This window comes from Bacillus rossius (assembly GCF_032445375.1).
Source record: "Bacillus rossius redtenbacheri isolate Brsri chromosome 4 unlocalized genomic scaffold, Brsri_v3 Brsri_v3_scf4_2, whole genome shotgun sequence".
Taxonomy (NCBI): domain Eukaryota; kingdom Metazoa; phylum Arthropoda; class Insecta; order Phasmatodea; family Bacillidae; genus Bacillus; species Bacillus rossius.
Window position 1 is genome coordinate 35,799,933 of NW_026962011.1, and position 25,771 is coordinate 35,825,703.

Consider the following 25,771-nt stretch of genomic DNA (forward strand, 5'->3'; position numbering starts at 1 on the left):
CAACTAAAAATTAAAAAATAAAATGTAATAAATTTGAATTAAGAATAGTGTAATTAAGAAAAAATGTATTTTATTGTAAAAAAAACCATGGGGTAGTTTTTAAGATATTATCAAAATGATAATCCTTCTGCTCAAATCTGTCAATAAAATATTATAACTATTGACAACATGCACCCCACGCTTTTTCTTTACAATAAAATACATTTTTTCTTATTTACACTATTCTTAATTCAAATATATTAAATTTTATTTTCTAATTTTTAGTTGGATTTTCTATAAAAGTGTGTTTTTTAGTTTTTTAAACTATTATTTATTTTTAATTTTTTTAGTTGGATTTTTTTATTACATCAATTTACTTTTAAAGTGAGTTTGAGTACATATTGGCTGCTTTTAAAATATATATTCTATATATCGTGTTCAAGAAATATAGTACAAAATATTTTCAATATCCTTCTATGAAAATCAATGATTTTTAATAAAATTGGGTAGTCATTTATGTTTATTCTAAGTCGGTAACTCCGAGAAATGAGCTATTTGGGCGCCTACTGCCTCCCTTGGATGAGATAGCCGATTCTCAGGTTCCCTCCCCGAAAATTTCATCTTATTATAAGTCGTAATATATCCGAGAAATAGGTGATTGGCGCGCCTGGTAGTTCCCTTCTTGGTCTTGGCGCAAAGACACTAGGTACCAGTTTTAGGAAAACAATGAATCGCTAATCCTGATTATCCTAGTAAGGATAACAGGTCTAACTGTTTAAAATATTGAATTGTCATCGGTCCTTGATAAGTATGCCAAATTTCGAGTTAATCGGACGTTTTGAAGGGGGTCAAAATCATGTTCAAAGTTTCCGTTACATACTAACATACATACGTTTGAAGCTAATAAAAGCATGTTAAAAATAGATACAATAATACTGAAATCACCGGTTTTGAAACTGAAATTGGCCTAAATATAAAAGCATAAATTCTTGTCTTAGTAAAAATATGCAAAGATTCAATAAGAGATTCATTTTTTTTTTTTTGAAATGTAGTTAGTTCTTTAAAATATATTTAGTTAGTCCGCCAAGGTAGCTTTATTATTCCCGCAGAAGTCCCGAGAGGAGGAAAGGAGGAAAGTATGTGGTCGCCAGATGATGGACCACTCACGCAGCCTCCCTGGTGTTGGTGGTGTACGTGGCCTTGATGAGGATCATCCCCAGGTCTGCCAGGGTGATGAGCATGTGCTCCCTGTCGGCGGTCTGGCCGTCCAGCCTCTGCCAGTGCTGCTCCAGCAGCGGCACGGAGATCGTCTGCTGCTGGTTGGGCTCTATCTGCTCCCGCCGGAAGTACAGCAGCCTGATGCCGTTGGTCTGCGGGGGAACACCCGGCACAAAGGGGCTCTCAGTATCGGTTGTCTGCGTAGGCGCGATTCCCGGAGTTGCCCAGCCCAGTGTTTAGCCACGACCATTTCGAAGTACAAATATCAATAATTTACAAAATATCGAAAAAAAAAAAATTTTTTTTACAAGCACGGCACTTTCTTGATTGATTGTTAATCAGCCCTTATTCAGTGCAGAAAAATAAAATGTTTATTGGAACTTGTATTGATTAAGTAATTAGCAATGAATCTTTTAGGGTACATATTAATAATTAATAAGTAAATCAAAAATAATCCGGTCCGTGGAATGCTTACGCTGATGAGTTCGACGTCAGGGGCGCTGTTTCGAGAGCTCTGTCCCCCGGGCACGGGCACGTAGCGCAGCGTGTACTTGAGCTGGCCGCCGTACGACGTAAGTTTGTCGCCGAGGAACTGCAGCGGCAGCTGCCAGTAGTACACCTGCAAGGGAAACAAATGTAGCCCTCACGATACACACAGGAATGACTACAGCTATGACTGCAGCAGAAATCTCCTGGGAGATGGTCTTCATGTATACAGTATTTTCTGCTCAAGTACTACACCGGTCTAGGTACTTCAATGAAGGAATGGCCAGTCAAGTCAGTCCCTGGTTTGATGGCTGGTAGGGTAAATATCTACTTTTAATTTAAGTATCTTTTTTTTTTAAAAATACTGAATTAATACTAATGTAAGCCTGACTATTAATTACCATGCTCCGGTTGAATGAAATGATGACATTTGTAGAAACATAAATGGTATAAAAACTTTATACTGGAATTATAAATACTTTGGAATTTGTGACTACTGAAAAAAAAAAGAGCATATAACACTATGTAACTACCTATATTACTCTGGTCATAGCTAACTCTGTTGATACACAGTCAATGAGCGAATGCGGGCAGTAAATTAAAATTCAAAGATTTATTTACTCAGTTTTATATTGATGAAAATACCTTAAACCTTCCTAGGGTATTGAAAACTTTACTTTGAAGTTGCGTAGAGAAGAATTGCATTGAAATACACACAGTTCCAGTAATGAATAAAAGTTTTCAAGTAAATTAACTTCCCAAATGTACCATATTAAATATCTGTACTTTTACACTGTTCGGATTACTATTTGAAATTTATATTTGAAATATTGTTCCAGCCCAAGATTAAAAGATAATGGTCAGAATTATAATACAAATGAGTGAAGCAAAAAGGGATGAGAGTAAAATATATAAAAGAACAATATAAATAATATAATTTAGCGAATTAAGATGGTGAGGCTAAAAAAACTCTCCCTAAACATGAAAGGGCCTGCAAGTCAATCCAAAAGAAAATAATTTGAATAATACTCCATCACATTCGCTCCAGTTATATGGCCGCAACAATTAATTATACTCTACTGATAAACGAGTCCAATGAAAAATACAAAGTTTACGACTAAAGCGTTGTTACAGACGCAGTTGTAGAACTTGGAATACTTGGTTATATCCAATACTCACGTCTGGACGCCTGGAGAAGTCCTGGAATACGAGCTCCCGGGATGCCAGGTCAACGTGGATCCCATCCGTGATTGGCTCCAGTCTGCTCGAGGTTCCGACAAGTTTGAAGTCTTGCGTGTTTCTTGTGAATGCCACAGCGACCTGCCATCATAAAGACAAAACTGCTGAATCAATAACTGTTTCAGCTAAAGTATGGTATGGTAGAAAAATTTTTCAGTGCTGAGTATATTATACAAATGGTTTGTTTATAAGTTGTAATGCATATAAATTATTTTATTTATTTATTTAAATGTTTTACCATGCCCACTAAAAGTCTAGGTCTAGAGAATTTAGCAGTGGACATGAAAAATAGAACATACCCACAAATGTTTTTAAAAAAAAATCAGAGGATAAGACATACAAACAGACAGCATAAGGGCAAATATAATGCATAAAATAAAGCACATTAACACAGACTACACACTGTTACTTAGGAGGACAGAACAGAACAAAAAACAACAAAAATCATCAGAAAAATATCCATAAGAAATAATACCCAATCCTTAAGGACCTCGTCTGCCCGGGCCCCACATGATGCGCAGAGCTTCAGGAAAAACAACGCAATTTCAAAACAACTCAAGATATCAAAGTGGGGTCTGTTTATGAAAACCATTTAAGAGTTCGCTGAAGGTATTAGTAGTTTGTTTCCTGAATCAAGTTTTAAAGAGTGTATTTTTATGTAAGAGTTAAAATGGCTAAAAGGCATGTCTCCAGGGTAATTTTGATTCATAAAACAACCGGTACAGATTCCTGAAAGCACTTACACCCTTATTTTTATTTCTCCGCCATATCATTTTACGGTCACAGCTAAAATTTCACAGTTATCTTCTGACGATGAGAAGACTGCGCGCCAGTCCACAGCCGTGCGCTTAGAGGCAACACCGTGCTAGAAGCACGAGCGAGCGTCACGCTCGTCATCAAACCTCCCCAACACACATACGCCCTGACTAGATGGGCCCCTTAAGAAGCAGAATTGTATAAGGTTGGAATTTAATAAATTAGACTGAATTAATGAATCTAAATAAATAAATTATCTTTTATCTTTTTATTATTTTCTTTTGTATCATGCATATGACGAATATTAATATTATTATAGTTGGAAATTAATATAAAAACTAAACCATTCCTCATGTAACATGTGCACAAAGTATATGTTAATGGACTGTTGAATTGTGGGACACTTAATCCTATATTATCTAGTAAATACTTACAGTTACGTTTTGAGCTTTAGCAATTTTTAATGAAAATAGCATCTAAATGCACTCTGCGATCAGAAAGATTAGGTAGTTCAGGATGGAGAAGACTTTAAAGATTGATGATTTTATTAATGTTAAAAAAAGAGAAAGGAGAGAATCAAGATTAGTAACATAAGTGATAAATTTGATCAAAACTGGCATTTGTTTAGATTAATAATTTTTATATTTCCAAATAAAATACATAACCTGCAACTGGAAGAATTATTACACTGGAAGTATAATTGAATATTTAATGTAGCTACATAACTTAATAATATGGGAAACAATATAATTTGAAACAGCATACCTGATCCCTGTAAAGGCTGGAGCTCTGGCACTGGCTGGTCACGCCCATGCAGAAACAGCTGATGCAACCAAACTGGTTGCTTGGGTCCAAGAAGAACGTGCTGGCCTTACATCGATCACACGAAGCACCAATTACGTTGTTCTGCAACGGGAACATTGGATCAGAAACACGAAAAACCAAATGTTAATTCGTTTATCTACAAAATATGAATCTAATAAACCAGACTACTACATAATTTTATAATAAGTAAAGTCATTTCAAAGCAAAAATTTTCATCACTCAAGGAACAAAAATTGTCCGTAAAAAAAATTTAACATTAAAAACACAAAATTTGATTTTGGTTCAAAGAAATCTTGAACTTAAATATATACTAAAATATAGTCCAGACATGTAAAATTGATCTGAACAAAATAATTTGCTAATTAGATGTTATTATATTTAAATATTTTGGTTAAAAAGTGAAAAATTAGATTAAGTTTGTGATCTAGGAACTCCTTAGGCATTAACTACCAACAGAAACATTGTCTGAACAAAGAGTTGGCTTGTAAAGCCACATTAAGCACTGGAAGGAGGGTACGTGTTTTTTTTTGTGTGTGCATGCGAATGTTTGTGTGTTTGTGTGACACATAGGGCATTGGTATCCTGTCTCTTGCCTCACATCAATAAATAGATATTATCTTGATGTTAACACTTTTAAAGTGAAATTTTACATTTATACATTTTTATAATTATGTACCTAGAGTTTCAAAGTTATGAAGTAAAAGCCAGTCTTCTCAAGATTTTTCTTTTTAGTGTACCTCATTATTTAATTTACTACTCAAAGCTTTTGTAGCCTACTGTATGGTGCAAATGTTAGCCACATGTGGTGGAGCACTTAAGACTACCACGTCACAACTGTTTTACGTGACATCACAAGGACAAGGCGTGGTGCATGGCGCGAGCCGAACAGGAGACACGTCTACTAGAAGTGATGGAGGTGCGGGCATCGGCATGGCAAAGCATACACTGACCAGAGCATCAGGTGATGGTGAGCAAACCGACTGCCGAGAGTCACTGTGCGAGTTGGTTGCCGGGAACACCACAGGATTGGCGGAGTGTTCCGTGTACGAGTAACATGTTTTTCTTTCTTTTCAGCAGACAGTAAGACTTTTGCAAATTTAAAATCATATTGTATTGATTTCAAAGGGTTTATATCTCATACAAACAGCAGGCAAACAGGATCATGTAACCTTAAACTACATTACTGAGGCACCTTGCTCTGGCAACCATGTTGGCTAGCATGAGGAGCCAGATATTTTCCAGCGCTCAGTTCAGACGTGAGTACAAAATTTATGGTTTAATACTTTTCTTGGGAAATGACAAAGAATGAGACACAATTTTAATAAACTAGAAATTTGACTTACCAAACAATTGTGACATCGAAACAGCATGTAAAAATAAAAATTAAATTATTCAAAGGTATTTTCAAATAAGCTATACTAAAACTTCCTAAAAATAAGACAAAACTCAAAAATGAGTTGAATTAGAAAAAAATAATTTTAATTTGCTCGATAAAAATGCATTTTCTACAAATTTTCAAACATAACTTTTAAATTGTGAAGCTATACACAAATCCCTATAATTCATAAATAATTTATTGTTCTAAATACCACCTTTTCTGTAACTGTCAACATAAAAATTGGTTATTTGTATCCAAGTATGAGAAATAATAAGCAAAAAAAAAATTAAAAGTACTGTTCTTCAATAAAATAGGTAGGTATATTTATCATAACTATAAAGTTCCAGAATTTTTATTTACGTTAAAAATTGTTTTGGAATATAAAAATTGAAAGTACTAACTGTATAAGTAAACATTAAAACCTTCAAAATTCCTTACCTCCTAAAATCCTTATAACTTATTTCCATTTTTGAACTTCAACTATTTTGCTTTACAGACCCAGAATAATTGCATTCAATCTCTAATTTCATCAAATTAATTTGACTTATCGATTATTAAAACAATTCCTTGATATGATGAAGAACTTGAAGCAAACACAAGCAATGAATTAAAGGTAAGATAACACAATATCTCATCCTTAAAACAATGTGAGAACCTGAATTGTGGCATACCTTGCACTCACACTCTCCACTTGCAGGATTTGGTTGAGCAGCGAGGCTACCAGCTACATTGCAAGTGCCTGGAAGTATATGTGAAACTGAGTTAAAAATTGTATTGCACAAAAACAACACTGGCAAAAAAAAAAAATTCTTTCAAAATATATTAAGTACAAACATACAAATTAAAAAAAAAACTTAAAAATTTTCTACAATAAAGTGTAAAAACACAACTGTAATAGTCAATTTGTATTAACAAAAAAAATATATATATCATAAATCTACAAACATACCACACTATAAACAGTATGTAGTTACAGTAAGTCCTCGGTTTACGTCGGGGTTACGTTCCTGAAAACCGCGACGTAAATAGAAACGACGCAAAATGAGCCATGTTTCATGCCACCGGCCGACCACGGCCCAAGGTCGGCCGGAAGCGCTGGCATACAGACGTGACAACGGGCAATTTTATCAGCAAATTACAACCGACAGCGTGGGAAACAAGTCCAACTAGTACTTCTCAGCTTTATAGAATGGTTATTTAACCAGCTGCTTTATTACCTTTATTGATTGAAATATAAAAACAGATATATAGTCGTTTGGAAGACATCTTATGAAGAAAAAATCATAAATTGCAGTGAGCTGATACTGTAGGCCTACTACAAACGCATTTAATCACGATAAAGTTAACAACGGCACGTTTAAAACTCCGGCCAACTCAATGATATCATAGCGACTGAAGTGTAGAGCTGTAGCAAACCGTATGTATTCGTTACTGAGTAACGGGTGCGGCATCTAGTAACGAGTAACGAAACGTTACACACGAATGCATTTCGTTACTCGCATTTTTCGTATGTTTTACGCATGCGCGCGCTTATTCGTTACAAAGAACGATGTTTGTTTATTAAGAAAAGTATAATTTGGAAATTTGTCGTCCAAGTTTTTTACTGTTTATTAAAGGTATTGTGTGTGTAGACAAAGTTTGAGATTGGAACAGAAACAACGTAAGAAAGTATTTTTTTACAAATTATAAATATGTATGTTTTTGTTTTTTATTATCGCGTATTTTCACGTTTTTTGATCTTATCTTAAAAGAGATATTATAATAAAGCTGCTCTAATGAGATTTTATTGTTTCTTGGTTAACAAAAGCTGTTAATTATCAAATACTTTTAATTGTTTATATTCGATTTATTATTATTTACGCGACGTCATACTGTACGCGTACGAAATACGACTCGATTCGTTGCTGTTACATAACATAGCATGTTATGCGGTATCAGAAGTAACGAGTAACGATACGAAAGTAACGAGTACTAATTGTTATAGTAACGAATACATACGGGTACACTTTTTTTAGTTACTTTTACACCTCTACTGAAGTGCCAAGGAGTTGGACGAAAAGGGGTAGGAGAAAATGCTGTGTCGTTGCGGGAAGTAGATAACACTTCTACGTGCGAGATACGTGGGTGGCCGAGCGGGCGGGCTGGTAGTATTGCATCACCGCGCGGAGAGCAGCGGAGAGCAGGAAGCATCCCTCATGATGTATGATAAGATAAAGCGGTGAACGTGTAGCTTACGCTACATAGCATAAATTAACTACCGAAGGAAACAAAGAATTATAAACGAATTATATACGGTTTTTTGGTTAAAATAAAGATTTACGGTCATTGTAAACGACGTTATTGTGAATCGGCGACAACTTAAATTGAAACATGAGTACTCAAACATTAGCGACGTTAATCCGAAACGACGTAAATCGGTACGACGTAAATAGAGGACTTACTGTACTTAAAATTTAGGTGGGTGTATGACTGACCATGAAACCAACAAGAGTTATTCATACAAATAAACAGTATTTTTTACCTTCCACATAGTAACATTTTGTCACCAAGTATTTTAAACATTAATATGCTTTTGTTATTTTTTTTCCTGAATAGAGTGAGTTGTATTTCAAATAATGAATTTAATTAAATCTAGTATACTGAATATAATTAAATCTAGTATTTGTAAAATAAAGGTAAATGTACTAAATGCATACCAAAATATTGGAAAAGTTTATTTTAAAAAACCAAAATTAAATTTTTTCTCTGTGAAGTTAAAATTTTAACACTCATTTAGTCAAATGAAAAACTTAAAAATACATTACAGAGTTCATGTATGGGCACAATTTAAAACCATAAAAATAACTTAAAAATTTGTTACTTTAAAGTGATCAGAAAGACTTACAGTTATTTTTTAAATGGAAAAATCTTTAACATTATTGAAAGTAAAAAAAATTAAAACTCCTTTAAAAATTAAAATACTTTTGATGTCATGGATGTTTATTTATGGTGGCTTGTAATTTAAAATTCCAGAAAGTATTTTTTTCCCTCCAAATTATGTTCACCAAAAATTAATTTCCAATGAGACATTGAAATGATATGAATGAAATTCAAATATTTTAAAATTTAAGTAATGGCATTTCAGTACAAGGCGAAATTTAATTCAACATTTTCTAAAATGTATAAGATTATTCCTATCGAAAAAAAAAATTCTGTTTATCATCACATGGTACAGTTCCTTTGTTCTTACAATGTTGCAACCTCATTTTCCACCAGAGAACCACACAGTCAATTGCGATTAAGATTGAAATCCACGGGATTGTCCAAACACAAGTCACCACACCAGTCCTGTATCCCAAAACCAGAATTGTGTGCACGGCTCACCCATTGATCTTTGTAACGTTGCAAATAACAAACTGACCTACACATATCGGTCTGCACGTGACCAACTCTAAATAATAATAACTGAATGGTCACAATGGTGCCTGGTAAAGGTATCTTTAAATGGTCAGTCTCAACAAAAAACTAAAAACTTTAATCACTTCCTGAACGTCATTTTAAACCTAGTTTATGTACAACACTCTACGTTTCAACACAAAATATTTTGTGATTCACCCTTTTTTGAGTAGTTTGCGGATCACGTAATTTCAGGCATAGGGGCTGGAATGCAAACAGCTCACAACTTGGTGGTAATGGAATGCACGTAGGTTGGCACAATGGGCACTCACCCCTGGAACAGGTGTCTCCTGGTATCAGGGGGTTTCCCTGGTAGCCCACGTCACACATCTCACAGCGTCGTCCAACATATCCTGGAGGGCAGTCGCAGGTGACATCCCCCCTCGTGTCCAGGTGACACGTGCGGCCAAACCTGGACGCAACAAACACAATAAAACAAAAATTAATTATCACCTCAACAGAAAAACAAATTTTTCCACTATTTTATAACTAAAATAGTAGTACCATTTAAAAACAGTATCAAAGAAACGCTCAACAATGAGCCATGTAAAAAGAAGAGGCAGTGCTCACAAAGATACTTTTATGACCGTTACTAAAAAAAAATTATATTTTATAAATACGAATATTGAATAAAAAAAATAGCAGAGTACCTCAAATATACCCCTCAATTCCAAATCTAGGTTTCAAGGTTCAAACTTTAAATAATGTAAAATAAATTAAAAATATTAAATGTGTTGAATCATTTAACCCTTTAAATATCAGTTTCACAAACTAAGTTTCCAGAATCAAAAAATTTGTAATTTTATTTATATAATTACAAGCAAAATAGTACACTACTTGGGAGAATAGAAACAGGCTAGGTGTGTTGAAAAAAAAAGAGCTAGTCAACTTCAGAAATTATCAGTGATGAATATTTTAATTTACTTTAGTTAATATAATATTTTTCTTGAAATCTTTTTTCTCGAAAATCGAATCCTTCAAACACTAAGGATTAAATGGTATTTGAAGATTTGACTATTTATGACATTTAGACAAACTTCTTCAATGATAGTTAGAAGCTTTATGGGGAAAATCATTTAATAAGGCAGCAACACTTTAACACTTATTAAATAGAGAATGATAGCATTTTTTTTTTGGTGTTTTGTGGTGAAAATAGTTTGTAAAAGCTTACAAACTAAAAATATAATGCTGGTTTTTTTTTTTTTAAATTTTCCCAAGGAACCTTCTTACCCCCCCAGACCCCCGGTAGGCCTTGCTACCCCACTTAAAAAACTGAAATTACACCTATGCCTGTAGGTAATACAATTTCCTTATGAATTTCCAACTTTTAGGTTATTAAATTTTACTACTTAGGAAAAAATATAATCCTCGTTACTTGTAACTGTTAGGATATATTTGGTGACAAAATTTTGTTACCCGACAAAAAATGCAAGAGAGCTAATGAAATAAATTTAATAATAAATTTAATAATTAATGTAATAGCAAGAAAATTAATGAAAAAAATTTGGCGAGTGAGACCAAGCCTTAAGGGGGATCAAATAATCCACGCATGATCAGAGCCAGTACAGGTAACTTGCACGAAGTCTGCAGCAGCAAATGTTTATCTAACTAGTGCGTACACGCGCCAGGCTTGCCAACTTACTGGTTGCTCGGGGTCGTCAGCGGGCAGGGGCAGGGCTGGCACGGGACGTTGCGGCTGGGGTCGCCGTAGTAACCGGGGAGGCACGTCTCCGGCTCCCTGGTGCACAGACCCAGCCAGGGTCCAGACCGGCGACGGTTGTAGCCGGGCGCGCATTGCTGCGGAACAGCGGGCAGTCGTTGGCGAAGCTGCTCCACCCCGACGTCAGTAGCAGAACCAGAGGGGGTGGGGGGGGGGGGGGGCTAAGGGGCTCAAGCCCCCTCCAAAATCATCTGGGTCCACTATTGTTTCAGTGTTTGCCTTGAGAAAGCCTAGCCTCAGCTGGGTCAAGCCCCTCCCAAACCAAAATCCTGGATCCGCCACTGCCCAACGTTACATGTGAGGTGAAGTCAATTAAGGTCACAAGAAGGCTTCCACAAGTCATGTTTTTTTTACATTTCAATTTTTAATTTCAAATCAAATCTCAAACTATTCAGGAATATCTATAATTTTTCTAATAAAATTTAAACATTCCGTGGTTTTCAGACTTTCCAAGAGTCCAAGAAATATTGTTGCACAACAAAGCAGAATGAAAACATAATCACAAATTATTTGTTACATTTAAAAAGCATGTGTGTACTATGTTACAGAAATCAAATCAAAATTTCTGAATAAATATCATGGCTTCATGTATGTTACACTCTATATTCATTTAAATTTTTGTCAAATGAGATTCACTTACTGTATTTATCTGTAAGTACTCCAAAACAGATGTAGCGTAAAATTGGGGAAATACTACTAAAACTCTGATTTTTTTAAACTTTTTTGCGAGTTATCAAAATTTTTGTATAGTCACAAATTGACCCGAATTACGACTATTTGTCATGTGTTAATAGAAGATGTTGTAGGAGTGTTAACTATAGCAATAATTGAATGAATGTGTAATGTTGGTAGTTGTGTGTGGAGGGTGTTGTTGGTGCAGACTGGATAGCATGAGGGATTGTTATGTAAAATATTAGGCGATGAGGCCGGGATGTGTGCATGAGAAGTTTAAAGATGAATGAATCCTGGTCTTTCATTAATTTGGATAAGTCAGTGAAAATTAGTTACAGAAAACAAAAATCTTGCTTTTCGGGAAAGTAGAAGAGTGAAGATGGTGAGTTCGAAAACTACATTGGATAGCTGGAACATCACTTCAAAGCTAATAAAATTAATAATGAACATCATTAGAGCTTGTTCTTGAATCTCAATGGACTAAAAATATAAAATGTGTTGAAGAACTTATGTGTAACCTGACACTCCTGGTATGAAAAAGTACCAAGAGTTAACCAAGATATTGAGAGAAAATTTTGCACCAAAGATTGTAATTGCAGAAAGAATGGCGGTGTTGCATGAAGAGGGGGGGGGGGGGGGGGGGAAATTCCGAATATGCATGGTTGCTTACAAAAACTGTCAATGTTGTGTGATTAAAAACCATTTTCAAATGAGGCATAAAGCGATAAATTTGTAATGTGGATTACAAAGTTAGGACATTGTTCAACATTTGTTGGTGGAAGAAAATATGGATTTTCAAATGGCCTCGCAGAAAGCACTGAAAATGGAAGCGGCTCTCAAGCGGTCAAAGGCTTTCTGTCGAGGAGTAACCCTGAGTCAAGAACATCACATCCGAGCCCACTTACCTCACATGACAGACCGGTGTACCCCACTGGGCATCGGCACTCTTCAACGTACACGGCCTGCCCCAATCCCGTGTTGCGAATACCAGCAGAGTCGAGGAGAATGTTGAAGACTGACGTGTCAATCACACTGCCATCGGTGTATTGCGACCTTAAAGAAAAAAAATACACATTTAGCCGATACTCAAAATCGTGTATATTGAATGTGTCTGAATTTGACCGAAAACCTTTGGCTGCAGATTTATAACGTAAAAATAGTTTAAAACATACTGCAACATATGGTCCAAAGTACTTCCCAAGTCTGGTATATGCCTATGAAGTTGCAACTGAACATGTCATTTTTTCAAAATAATAAAGAAACTATTTACGATGAAATGCCAAACGTCTGTGTAATGTCTAACTGAACAAAGTTCTACAAACATTTCAAATCTTGTCACTGAAATAGAAATAATTAAGGGTAAAATTGTTTTATTTCCATAAAATTTTGTGACGCAGAGGAATAATGTAATTTTTAAAAGGATTATTATTAATCAGCATGTCAAAAGTAACAAAAAAAAACTAATATAAATTTAGAAAAAAAAAACTTTGATGCTTGGCAGGTGAGCAACACTCAGTTTGAACCTGCAGCCAAAAATATGGGGCACTGATTGTTTATTGATGTACATGAAATTAATATATTTTGAAGAAAACATTACAGAAATAATTAAACTCAAACAACTTCACACCTAACTTAAAGTACATAAACATAAATTATGAACAAACCATACAAGTCACTCAAACACTAGAGAAAAAAAATGTTGGGAAAAATTTTTTTTCTTCATAAAACATGACTTTTAATGATTTACCTTAGATTCCACAGTTCACAAAATGTAGCACTTATAATCCAAAACAACTACTTGACGCCTGTCAATACTATATGATACATGTAGGTATGTTCCAGCAGTGAATGGGACATCGTTTTAACAGTGCCTGTGTCTTGAGGCGTGGTGACTTCCAGAATTAGAATGCATTCATCACATTCAAAAAGTGGCAAAGGACTTGAACTCTGGGTATGTCAACCGAACATATAAAAAAGCCAATTTTCATGACCAATTTAAGGCAGTTCTGCAATATGAAAAACTGTTGATGTATCTCTCATAAATAATAATTAAGAGCGTATCCTGTCTGTAACCTTGTTTAGAAATATTAGAAATAAGATAATATTTTGAAAAAATAAAAATATATGCTTTAATTGTTGTATGAACTAAAAATTAAAAAAAAATATTTAAATTTAAGTAATTTGTTTAACAGCGACAAAATTAACTACAACTCTGCATAATTAACTTTTTAATACATAAACTTAAAACAACAATCAAGTAATACACAAAACAATTAATTTTAATGAAAAAAGGTTTGGGGGGGCTAGATATCAGTTGTTCTAAATTCCGTGCAAAATGTAGATGAATTCACGGAGCAAACTATTTGCAGCCATTGGACACTATTAACGTCATCCATTCCAATACACAAATATAACGAAGCCTAATTTTGAAAATCAATTCATAGAAAAATATGACTTAAAACTGCTAAAAACCATGATGGCATCTAAGGTTGGTTGTAACAGATATAAGACAGGCTACATAATAAGTTAAAAATTTTTGCAGTTACTGACAGGGAATTTCATTTGTAACCTCCGGAATTTTGAGATTAGTCAAGAGTGCACTGCATGAACACTCCTAACCTTATCAATATGTTGTCCGTGTTGCTGAGAACCATCATAATCTCCTCCCTGCTGGCGGGAGTGTTTAGGGTGTCCCTGGGCTCCGGGCTGGCGATCTTGTACCATTCCCCGCGGAATATCCGGACACTCACGTCATTGTCTTGCCTGGAAGACGGGTTTCGGCCTTGGTGGGTCAGAATGTAGCCATTTCCCTGAAGAAATAAAGGACAAATTAGTCTGTACTGCAAAAGGATGCACCGAGAAAGACATACGCCACGCTATAGTTGCAAAGAACTGCAGAACGAAAGCCCACATATTAAATATGGAGGCAAAATCTAACATTGGTTTTTAAGTCACATAATCTTTATACAGCAGGACCTCATATCAGTCTGTTGGTGCATGACGACGGGAACAGATGTCAGTTCCCGAAACGTCGCAACTGTTGTCACTGGAAATCTTCTGTGTTTGTCAGTGCTATCATTGTGTTGTCCATAGTACTGGTTTATCTTACATTTGTGTTTATATTTTTTTCTGCGTTGTCCAGGTTTGTTGTCTGCCTGCATTTAATCTGTCTTGTCATTGTTAGTCCACTGTGTCCATCTGTGTTGTTATATTATTTTTTCTATGACTAAATATTTATATGTTGAAAATTTTTTTCCGTGCTGTAATTGTTGTGTTGTCCATAATACTTGTTTAGTTTCAACGTTGGTTCCATTTGTCCGATATCAGCTGATTCAGTCTTTTTTCTGTGAATTTAATATCTTCTTTTTTTTTTTATTTTTTCATGACAAACAGTGCAAAATTACAATGGCATATGTCCAAAAAACTGCATTAATTCAAAATTAATCATAACATGAATCATTTAAAGAACGTTACTTTTTTTGTGCCACTTGCCACGGTAAACCATACGGCCATTAACCAAACCTCTAGTGACATGAAAGCAAAAATAAAATTCTAAATGCGGTTTTTGCATGAACAAACTGTGGATTACTATGCTCTAATTAAAATAAGTTTTAAAGCACGTACCAAATTCCTGTAAATATGGCATATCTGTGCATGTTCGGCGATGTTCATTACAGTAAAAACTTTTTTAACACTTCCTTCTTTGTTACATTTTTTTAAATACATATTTTTGTCATGGTCCCTTGAAATATGTAAAAACTAGGTTCCACTTGATTAAAATACAGCTAATGTTAATAAAAAAAATATATTTATTCCAAAGATTTTTTAAAATTAATGTTAAACACAGTATCCAAACAAATCTGTAATTAAGTTTCCCATGCTCCCTGATAAAAATTTAAAATTTCCTTGAAGAATGTTTTTAATATTTTACATTTTTTTTTTGCCATTTTCTTAAAGAAATAAAGGCAATCCAGCCTCCACCATCCCTGCAGTTGGTCCAGTTGTCTCTCTGATTTATTTATTCCTTTTTATATTAACAGAACCTTGCATACACCATGTTATAGCGTATATGACTACGCAATAAAACCTATCTGCAAAAACAAAAACCCCTTGCTATCAAAGTCTGCATTATGGCAGACTGGAACATGACATTTCCCCATCAAATTACTATCACTGACGAGACTCCATGACTTTTGCACGATTTAAAGTAAATTTCTAACCAATTACAGCTTCCCTGAATTTTCAGAATGTGGACAACCTACAAAACTTAACATATCCACTTTCCTTAAATGTACAAACAAATGATAAGTTACAAATTGCCAAAGACTTACACTGATTATAATATCTGGAGCTGTGATTGGCCTGCCATCTCCTTTGTAGTTCACAGTGTACTTCAGATATCCACCGTAAGACTTCAGTTGGTTGCCGTTGTAGCTTTCTGGCAGTGCGAAGTACAAGACGTTGTTGGGTTGGAACTGCGCCTCAGAAGTAAATACCTAAACAAAAGTATTACATGCCACAATTGTTAATACAGCAATATTTTGTGTGTCCATACCATGGCATGAAAGTTGTATTTACAATAATTTCATAAACTGAATGAATATTTAGTTGTATATGAAAATTATTCAAGGTATAAAAAGACTTTGCACTAACAATCAAAATAGGAAAAAAGGTCTTTATTCACAACTTGACCAATGAAATATTGTGACTCACAGCTAATTTGAGTAAATAAATAACACCAGCTTTTTATTTGAGTATGTAGTTTTGAATAGAAGTCTGATTACAAAAATATTCATTACAAAAAAAAAAAAAGTAATAAATAGGCATTTGTAATGATATTTAGAAATAAATCAAAGATCTAAAAGTGGACAAATATTTAATGATTGTCTCAACAAAATTAACAAAATTTCAAATAAAAAAGTCCTTTCTGCATTATTTGCATCTCTTGCGATACGTCTTGACACGGGAACCAGTGGACCATGCTATTAGTCCACCCACCTCACAGCAGCCCCGCAAGGGAGAGGGAGATCCAAGTGCTGGCCCTGTCTCTATCCCTATGGGCGGCTGACTTCTTCGCAGAAGGCATCGAGAAGCTTGTGTCACGATATGACAAATGCCTTAACCGTTTGGGCAATTATTTAGAAAAAATAAGTAGGATCCTGCTGTACTATTAATGTTAATATTATTTCTAATGTAAATTTGCCTTTTTTATAGCCATCAAAGATTTAAAAATTAAAAAAAAAGCCCTCGTAAATTGATAGTAGTAGTATTTACATTAAGTGTAACAGCTACACATGCATTATGTATTAATGCTTCCAATGACCACATATTTATGCAATTCAACCATATGTAATGAAATGCACACTCATATCACAAATTATACAATAATTTTTCTTTATTAATTACTTTGCAGTACTGCCTGGACTACACCCTCAACACAACAGAATCAGCTAGCAAGCTAGTAACTTTTAGTCACTTCACAATCTGCCTTCTTAAAAGTGCACTGCAAATATAATCAAACTGTTTCCTACATTTCTACATAAGAATAAAACCCTCGTAGGCTTTTTACCAATTAAGTTGCTTGGCTTCTGGCCGTGAAATCCTGAAATCTTGATTATTATCAATTAATTTTTTTAAATTATTTTATGAAACATGTTTGACTGAAGCAGTACAATATACATTACAAACTGATAAATATTTTTTTATGATCTGCATTCAAAATTGTTTTCTTGTAACATGATACATGAGTTAATTGTAAATTTATAGCTGCATTGTATACTCGGAACTATGTTAATGAAGTAAAATTACCCGGAAGCCATTGGCGAGAGAGCTGAGTGTTGGCTGGAAGGATCGGAAGGGCGGCTCCGGCTGAATCCTGGGTGTCGGCTGTAGCTGAACGTTCACGAGCCTGTACACGTTGATGGGTGGAGGCAGCTGAAAGCACACCGGAGAACTCACTTTGACTTGATGCTTCCTCTCACGCCACTCACCATAAAACAGTTTTTAATTCGTTATAAACAATGATGGGCGAAATTCCAGTTTTCTCTTATCCGAATCCCAAAGAGTACTTTGAACATACCTTTCGCACCTGAATCTAGGTCTCAAGGTTCGTAAATACAAGAAATTAAAAAATATCAGCTATACTGTCGAAGCATTTAACCATTAAAATGTTTTATACAATAACTACGTTTTTAAAATCAATACATATTGTAATTTTATTTACATACATAATAACATGTAAAAGTACAATAACTTGGGTAATCGTAACAGAAAAGGTATGAAAATAAAACTGACCTGCAAACTTCAGAATTTATCAAGAGTTAATTATTTATTTTACTATCATGTCCTCTAATATTTTTCTTCTTATCTTTTTCCTCGAATTACCAAATTCTTTGTTGGTATTTGATATTTTTATTGGGCCATCCCTAGTTTGTGAGCAAATTTCAATGCTATGTTAACAACGTCACCCACCTGGAATGTGAAGAGGTCGGCACTTTTACAGTCGGTGGTGACGCCGAAGCAGAAGCACGAGATGCACTCGCTCTCCGACGAGGCGTCGTCGTTGAAGGAACCCCTGGGACAGGCTGTCGTGGGCTTGTTGACAACCAGGATGGTGTCAGGCACGGCGAAAGTGGAGCCTCTGACGTTTATCGCTTCACAACTGTACGCTCCCTGGTCTGATTCCTGGAGGGAAAAAAAATTTAATGATTTGACAACATAATAACACACCGGACGGGTTATAATCCTTACCCAGCAAACCTTATTAATTTTTTAGATGAGCTAATTTTGAAGTTAATTACTCAATACGCAGACAAGAGCTGTTATTAACCTCTATTACAGTACAGACCCTTAAAAAAGTTTCCACTATAGAAATTTTTCTGCATAATAAGTTTAAAAGATTTAGCATATGTCAAATAAATACAAAAAATCATACCGTTTTAATAAGTCTAAATTCTTAAGTACACTGAGCAAATTCTTAACAGAGTTTACATTAAATTACTTCTGTAAAAAAAGATAACACTAACCTGTTGCAACAACAAAACATAGTGCAGAGCAGTAACAATAATCCTGACTTGTGTTATGTTATCTTTATACCAAGTACTAGCAGAACCCGGAAGATGTAGTCCTGCCAGTGTTTATTTATTTACGTCTTTTTATCTAAAACTGATGTTTTGTATGTAATCTAGAATCTTTAAGGTTTTTAGAAAAAATTGTAAAAATGATAGATTAATCATATTGATACATTTATATTATTTATATCAGAATGAATTGATGATAAATTATATATTATTATATATTATATATTATGTATTAATAATTTATGTGAATGAACAATATTTTTGACTATTCCAATTGACACATAAACAAACCAAATTAAAATAATAATTCCAACTAATAATAATAATAATATTTAGCGTAATGCAAGTTGATAAAAAATAATTTTTGGAAAATATTCTCAGTGTTCGAATATCTATGAATACCAATTTTCATGTCGATCCGTTGAACAATTTAGAAGTTGATGCGCTGCAGTGCGATCTAGTGGCGAGTTACAAAAAAAATGGATAACATCAAAACCTTCTCCATGAAAAAAAAAAATCTTCGATGTGCCAACTTTCATGGCAATCGGTCAAATGGTTTCGGAGTTTATCAACGTCATAGATACATACATACATACCAACATCAAATTTTACATGTATATATTCAGAGCATTCAAAGAAACGGGGATTACAACTTTTTTCTGGTATTTTTTTTTACAACTTAGTTCAACTGTTAAACCATCTTTCAGTATATGAATTCCGAGTATTCCCGAGATGTTTCAGGGAGTGTCCGAGGTAAAGGAGGAGGGGAGGGGGGGACAGACCTGGATGTCCGGGCAGGTGAGGGTGCCGGTGCCGTCGACGCTCGTGGTGGTACACTTGCTGGGAATGTGGCCCCAGTTCAGCCGCCAGACGATCTGCGGCGTGGGGATGCCCCTCGCGGTGCACGTGACGATGAAGATGGACCCGATGTCCAGCGTGATCATGGGAGGAGGCGGGCTTTGGATGTATGCGGACGCTGCAAGCAACCAGGGAGTGACAAACGTCAGTCCTCAACATTTCTACTGATTACTACCCAGTTAAACTGTTAACACAGTTTCACGCCAGATTAAGGCTTAAGATGATGGGATACAGGGGCATAACCAGGAGGGGGGTTTTAGGTGTTCAAACCCCCCCTTAGAACCAAATATTTAATTAATTTTTTATTCACCACTCAAACAAATTTCATATTAAAATTAATACAATTTTTACCATTACAATATTTAAATTTAAGTACCGAAAACTGCTAAAATAGCACTATTTTACTCCTTAAAATCCAAATTTTTCCCAGGGGAGGACCCCCAGACCTCCCCCTTTAATACGGAGGGGGAGGGGGGGGCATGCTTCTTAACGCCACTGATGGGATATCCAAGATTATAGTAGGATTAAAACCACTTTGGTAAATACTTAGTGCGTATAAATCTGGTCATGTTGGGTTTCTGGGATCAAAACTTTGGCCCAAGCAACTGAAGCATGATCCATTACTGAATACGGACACCTAGCACTCAGCAAATTTTTACCTGTTCAGTGTTCATAACAAAAATATGTATGTGGTTTGAGTTCCACTGCAGAATACTCCAAAATGTAAAAATAAAACTTTTTAAATTAATTTATAAAGGCTTTGGGTAGTGAACCTACCACCATTGGTGGCAAACTTTTGAACTGTGAGCACATAAAGCATTCCACCTAAATCACAGTGCTGAGAGTTGGATTGAGCCAATCACTGTCTGATATTAGTGAGGTCACCAAAATTTTTTTTTTAAGTTAACTGAGTACTAATGCATCAAGTATTTTAACAAAGTGAACTTTTGGTTACAACAATCGAATGGTCACATATTAAAATAAGGTTAGGTTTAATTATAATAACTAGTCATTCACCCTGAACCTCTCGACTGATTAAACTACCTAATATAGAAACATGAAAATTCTATTGGCCCTATATGCCTACCTACTAAATTTTACGAAGATTTAATCAATGGTTTGGAAGTTATTGTTAGACAGTCACACACATACATACAAATGCAGATTCACAAAAACTGATTACCCCGCTTCACTTGGTTGATACTGATGTAATAAATGTATTTATTCTCAAGCAACCATTATAATATATTACAAAATAACAATTCTTGATCCATAATTATCAATATCAAATTTTATGGAGAAAAATAAAAACCACCTTAATTGCTACACAGCAGATTAGCGGATTACTGTAACAAACCAGATAAGTTTTTTAACAGTTAACAAAACATGATTTTGTAAACTGCATGTTATACTATAAATAAAATATAAAACATTGAATGAAACTATTCCTGAATATCTGTGTTAGTACCGCCAAAAAAATAGGTTTACAACAATCCACAGATAGTAAATAAAAAATAAAAACAATAAAAAAAAATACAATGCCTGATAGCAAATAACAGACTCAGCATAAAAAAAAATTTCAAAAGAATAACTTATCGTTAAAATATAATATTCTACAGCAATTATTTTCAGTGTGGTAAAACAGTTCTGGGAACCAAGCAAAAACAAATGCACTCACAGCATCCAATTTCATCGCTGCCGTCTTGACAGTCAGGTGCCTGATCGCAGTGGAATGACTTAGGAATGCACTGGTTGCCGCTTCGGCACTGGAACTCGCTGTAGCGACACGGAGACCCTGTAACAAGTGTTGCCACGTGAAGTGCTAGAATTGACTTACGTACAGCAGTACAGCTTTGAAAAGTACATACTTACGTGACAAATAATTAAAAATTGGTCAAATATATTGGAAGAGTCAAGATGGAGCAAGTGCTAGCAAAAGTGAAGTCAAACAAACCATACCACTGCCAGGCAATGACCTGACTTTTTTCCTTCCAAATATGGCAGTCCAAAGTAACACTCAATCCTTTCTTATCAACACAAAAAAATCTTTTCATTTTGGCACAACTGAATTCCCCCTCCTTGGCTTAGTTCCCTTTGTCTATAATTAGGATTTATACTACCCTCATAACCTAGACAGATTGTAGATTATACAGCCACTGAAAAGTCACTACGAGAAAAATTAATACTAGATTTTTTTTTTTTGTTAAGTCTTACAGAATACTTCATTCACTCTATTCAGGTAACATATTTTTGAATACTCAAAAGTTAGCAAATCAAGCTTTGCAATCAGCATAATTCAACTATGCCTAATGCGTTCTTTCAGATGATCAACAGGCTTACTTGAATATAAATTAATAAATATTTACAATTATACTTGAGATTGTACAAATTTAGGAAGAAAAATTATACACATGTATCACCCCATTCCCACGTCACTGAATCGATAAAATAAACAAGAGCTCTCTAAGGGAAAAAAATATCCCCATTTTATCTGAGCAAAATGCTTAAGATAAAAAAAATGATTTTGATCAAAATGTTGTTAGTAACAACTCCTTGAATTGTAGATAAAGAAATAATTTCAAATGGAAATTCTAGAGTATTGGTTCACCTGGAGCATTTGTGGCACAATTTGCTTCGTCTGAGTTGTCGCCGCAGTCATCGTCCGCATCACACATCCACGTCTTAAGGACACACTTCTTGTTGTTGCATCGGAACTCATTTGGTTCACAGCCGATCGGATCTGGGAGGAAAACATGCCAGTCATATTTACATGATTTGATTCAAACTACCTTAAAAATTGCAAAAAAAAAAAGTGTCAGTAAAATGTGCAAATTACTGTTCCTAAACTTGCCAAAAAAATTACATAAAAATAATCTTAGCTATTGAATCATTTTTAAACCCAAGGATGCACATTACATCCTGAAAAAAATGAATTTGTGCAAGCAGAAAAGCAGAAATTCTCATGCCAAGAATTTATCTGAATTTATAGCAAGCTATTGGCAAATGATGATAAGCACATCAACTTTCAGATCCATTATCAAATGTTTATACCTAGAATACACAATGTTACTTTAAAGAAATAAGTCATTATGAATCAATTTTAAAATCAACAGGAACATAATTTATTAGTGTGAACCCTGGATTATAAAAAGTTTAATTTTAGTTACTCTTTTTTTTTTAAGTCAGATGTTTACAATAAATAATTCTAACTAATAAATTATACTGATAACTAAACCTGCATAACTAAACATAAAAATTCAAATTTGCAAAAATTTTTTATGGTCATAAATTTAAAATAGTTTATCTTTTAAAAAGGTAAAATATTTATAACATTTACATTTTAAAGCCACCCTACTTACTGCATCTCATTTCATCAGAACCATCAGAGCAATCTTCTCTGCCGTCACAGACCAGTTGTCGGCTAATGCACTGGCCATTTGAGCACGTAGCTTCGTTGTAACCACAGCTTTGGGGTCGTGGAGTAAAAAACTCTTCTGCAACACCAACACAATCATTTACATCACAAAATATATCCACATGTAAAAAGTAAACATAATGATCTGACATAATTTTATGCTCCATGTAATATTTGTCCATAAATGCCAAAACCGAGAGGAAAAAAATCATTAAAACAATTTGTACTTGTTTATTATGTTTACGGCATAAAAACACAATAAGATCTACCACTATGTATAATTGAACATGTACTGTGTCAAATTTGTCTCTCAAATGGATCTCTCAAATCTGAATCTTGGACTTGAAAATTAAAGGTGTGCCTCATATTTAAATCTAGATTTCAAGAGTCAGGAATAAAATGATATACGAGCAAAAACAAATAAATCTTTAAGAATTAAAAAATTTTTTTAACTGATTAAATTAAAAAATTTTATTTTTAAATAAAAAATTACACTTATACAATTAGTATAGTGTCGCAAATGTCCCTGAAATCCTAACACATATTCAGAGAGCACTTTAGCTGATGGTACATGAGATATATCTTTGATATTTGTTTCTGTAGATATATGTAATGCAATCTCGTATACAAGTGTTTGAATTTTGGAATTTTTTTTCTGAAATATTTTTCTCCAAATATTTTTCCTTGACTATCAAATCTTTTAACTACTAATGTTTTTAATGTAAAAAAGAAAGTGAGAAATTGATCGACTAATCTCTAGTTGTAACCGATCATTTAAAAAAAATCAGTGAAGGCAAAATAAACACAACGTGGCACCTACTGAAAAAAAAACCAAGTATCAAGAAACCTCTCTAGCCTGAAGAGGCAAAAAGCTAATGGGCTGAAAGAGTATGTTCGCAGGCTAAACGGGAACGACATGTCCACCAATTTCAGACGTCACCTTTCTCCACAGACAAGTGAACCGGAACACTCCTGGCGCCCGTCACGTTGTATGGGACTCCCACCGCTTCGCACAGGTACGTTCCAGAGTGCTCCACCTGCACAGACAGAACAACTTAAGTCGAGCACTGTAGATCCTGGTAGGTTGTTCACGCGCTAGAGTGATACTGACGATAGATGCTTCTTCTCCTTGGTTATGAAGCCAACTGTTATTGGTACTTTAAGATGGTGGCAATGTAAGGTTTCCTGCTGATGTGTGCTGCAAATACATTGTTTCTCTTCAGAAAATTGTGTTATGAAATTATGTAGATACACACAGGTTATTTTAATTTCCTGCCGAAAACTGTCCACCAAATGGAAATTAAAAAAATTACTAATTTTAAACATTTATTTGCATAAATTTATTACTTTTTTTAATTCATAAGTTTATTATTGAATATGAAAAACAGGATAACACTTTTTTTTTTTTAATGGATAAGGAATGTGTATTTGTAAGGCAATACAATCATTCACCAGGTTTTACCAATAATGAATATGAATGGAACTAATTTCATTGCAGTTGAACAAAACTGAACACATTATCCGGCGAACATGAGTGATACATGCTACCAGCATCTCTTGTCAGCGCAGCCATGCACTATCTACAATGGCTTCCAATGTGAGGCAAAAATTAGACACATAGGTATAATGAAATCATTAAGAGTATCTGACAGCACCAGGCCAACGGAACTTATCACACTATCTTGCATCAAACCAGCCATAAAATGAGTTAGTTTACGCGAAAAAAAAAAATAAACTCATGCAAAAACAGATATAAACATAAAGACTATAGTTAATTTTAAGGATAATGAAACTCACTGCATTAAATTTACTCGTATTAAGTATGTAACATACATCTTGAAAATAAAAGTATCTTTAAAAAAAAATACAAATAATGTTTCTTAAATGCATTTTTGCATAGAAGTATTTAAATTTTCCACAGAATGAATGTTGAATGTTTTTTTAACAGATTTTTTTAATCAGAAGAGCCTACGGTGTAATAATTTTCCCAACATTAATACTTAACAAAATGATTCCATAAAAGAAGCATACATCGTAGGACAGTTCAATGGCCAAAATAACCAACCTTCAACATTTTCAATGAAATCGCAAGAGGCACTCGACAGCCACCGCGCGGATCTGGATCAGTACCTGGATGTCTGGCATTTCCAGGCGGCCATTGATGTTCCTGGAGCCGGGGGGCAGCGGCAGCCCGTTCTCCCGGGTCCAGTGGACGCGAGCACGCAGAGGGCCCTCGTCTCTGCACTGAAAGACGACTTCCCTACCTGCGACCGGGAACACGGTGTTAGCAAAGACACGGACACACACACCTGCACACATTTAACACTCAGTACATCAGGGGAACCCACTCGGGATGTTTCACATCATAAAGTACCGCACACGGAAGGAAAAAGCGGTGGAAAAAATCCAAGGCTAACTGACAAAATAAGTGAGTACTGCCCATGAGTTGATGTGAACAAGAGCAAGTTAAGGTCATTTGTTCCTAACAACATAAGCACAATGCCAGAGCATGTACAACAACACTTTCTTACCCTCGTGGGAATTACCAGCTAAAAGTTTCCGGGCCTGCATTTCATTAAACAACGGTACAATCAGGATGCGTAAGGCAGGGAGCAAAAGCTAACACTTAAATCATCACAACATCATAGCGAAAAATAAATTATCACCCTGCATGGAGAAGTACAATACATTTTACCTAACCTGCACCTACA

The 25,771-nt window shown here is 34.8% G+C and overlaps 1 protein-coding gene across 27 annotated transcripts in view; it reads right to left on the minus strand.

Annotated features, from left to right (window-relative positions):
- LOC134542023 (basement membrane-specific heparan sulfate proteoglycan core protein) overlaps positions 1–25,771 on the minus strand; it is a 649,742-nt gene that overhangs the window by 97,797 nt on the left and 526,174 nt on the right. For all 27 annotated transcript variants that reach the window (XM_063385818.1, XM_063385827.1, XM_063385841.1 and 24 more), the window contains 18 exons: positions 25,191–25,324; positions 24,001–24,097; positions 23,005–23,139; positions 22,254–22,385; positions 21,324–21,440; positions 19,570–19,763; positions 18,180–18,392; positions 17,517–17,642; positions 16,040–16,204; positions 14,328–14,518; positions 12,614–12,761; positions 10,959–11,113; positions 9,589–9,728; positions 6,553–6,620; positions 4,444–4,584; positions 2,863–3,003; positions 1,673–1,816; positions 1,147–1,349 (listed from right to left, as the gene is read on the minus strand). In XM_063385818.1, coding sequence (XP_063241888.1) covers positions 1,147–1,349; positions 1,673–1,816; positions 2,863–3,003; positions 4,444–4,584; positions 6,553–6,620; positions 9,589–9,728; positions 10,959–11,113; positions 12,614–12,761; positions 14,328–14,518; positions 16,040–16,204; positions 17,517–17,642; positions 18,180–18,392; positions 19,570–19,763; positions 21,324–21,440; positions 22,254–22,385; positions 23,005–23,139; positions 24,001–24,097; positions 25,191–25,324 — 2,644 coding nt within the window. The remainder of the gene's footprint in view (positions 1–1,146; positions 1,350–1,672; positions 1,817–2,862; positions 3,004–4,443; positions 4,585–6,552; positions 6,621–9,588; positions 9,729–10,958; positions 11,114–12,613; positions 12,762–14,327; positions 14,519–16,039; positions 16,205–17,516; positions 17,643–18,179; positions 18,393–19,569; positions 19,764–21,323; positions 21,441–22,253; positions 22,386–23,004; positions 23,140–24,000; positions 24,098–25,190; positions 25,325–25,771) is intronic.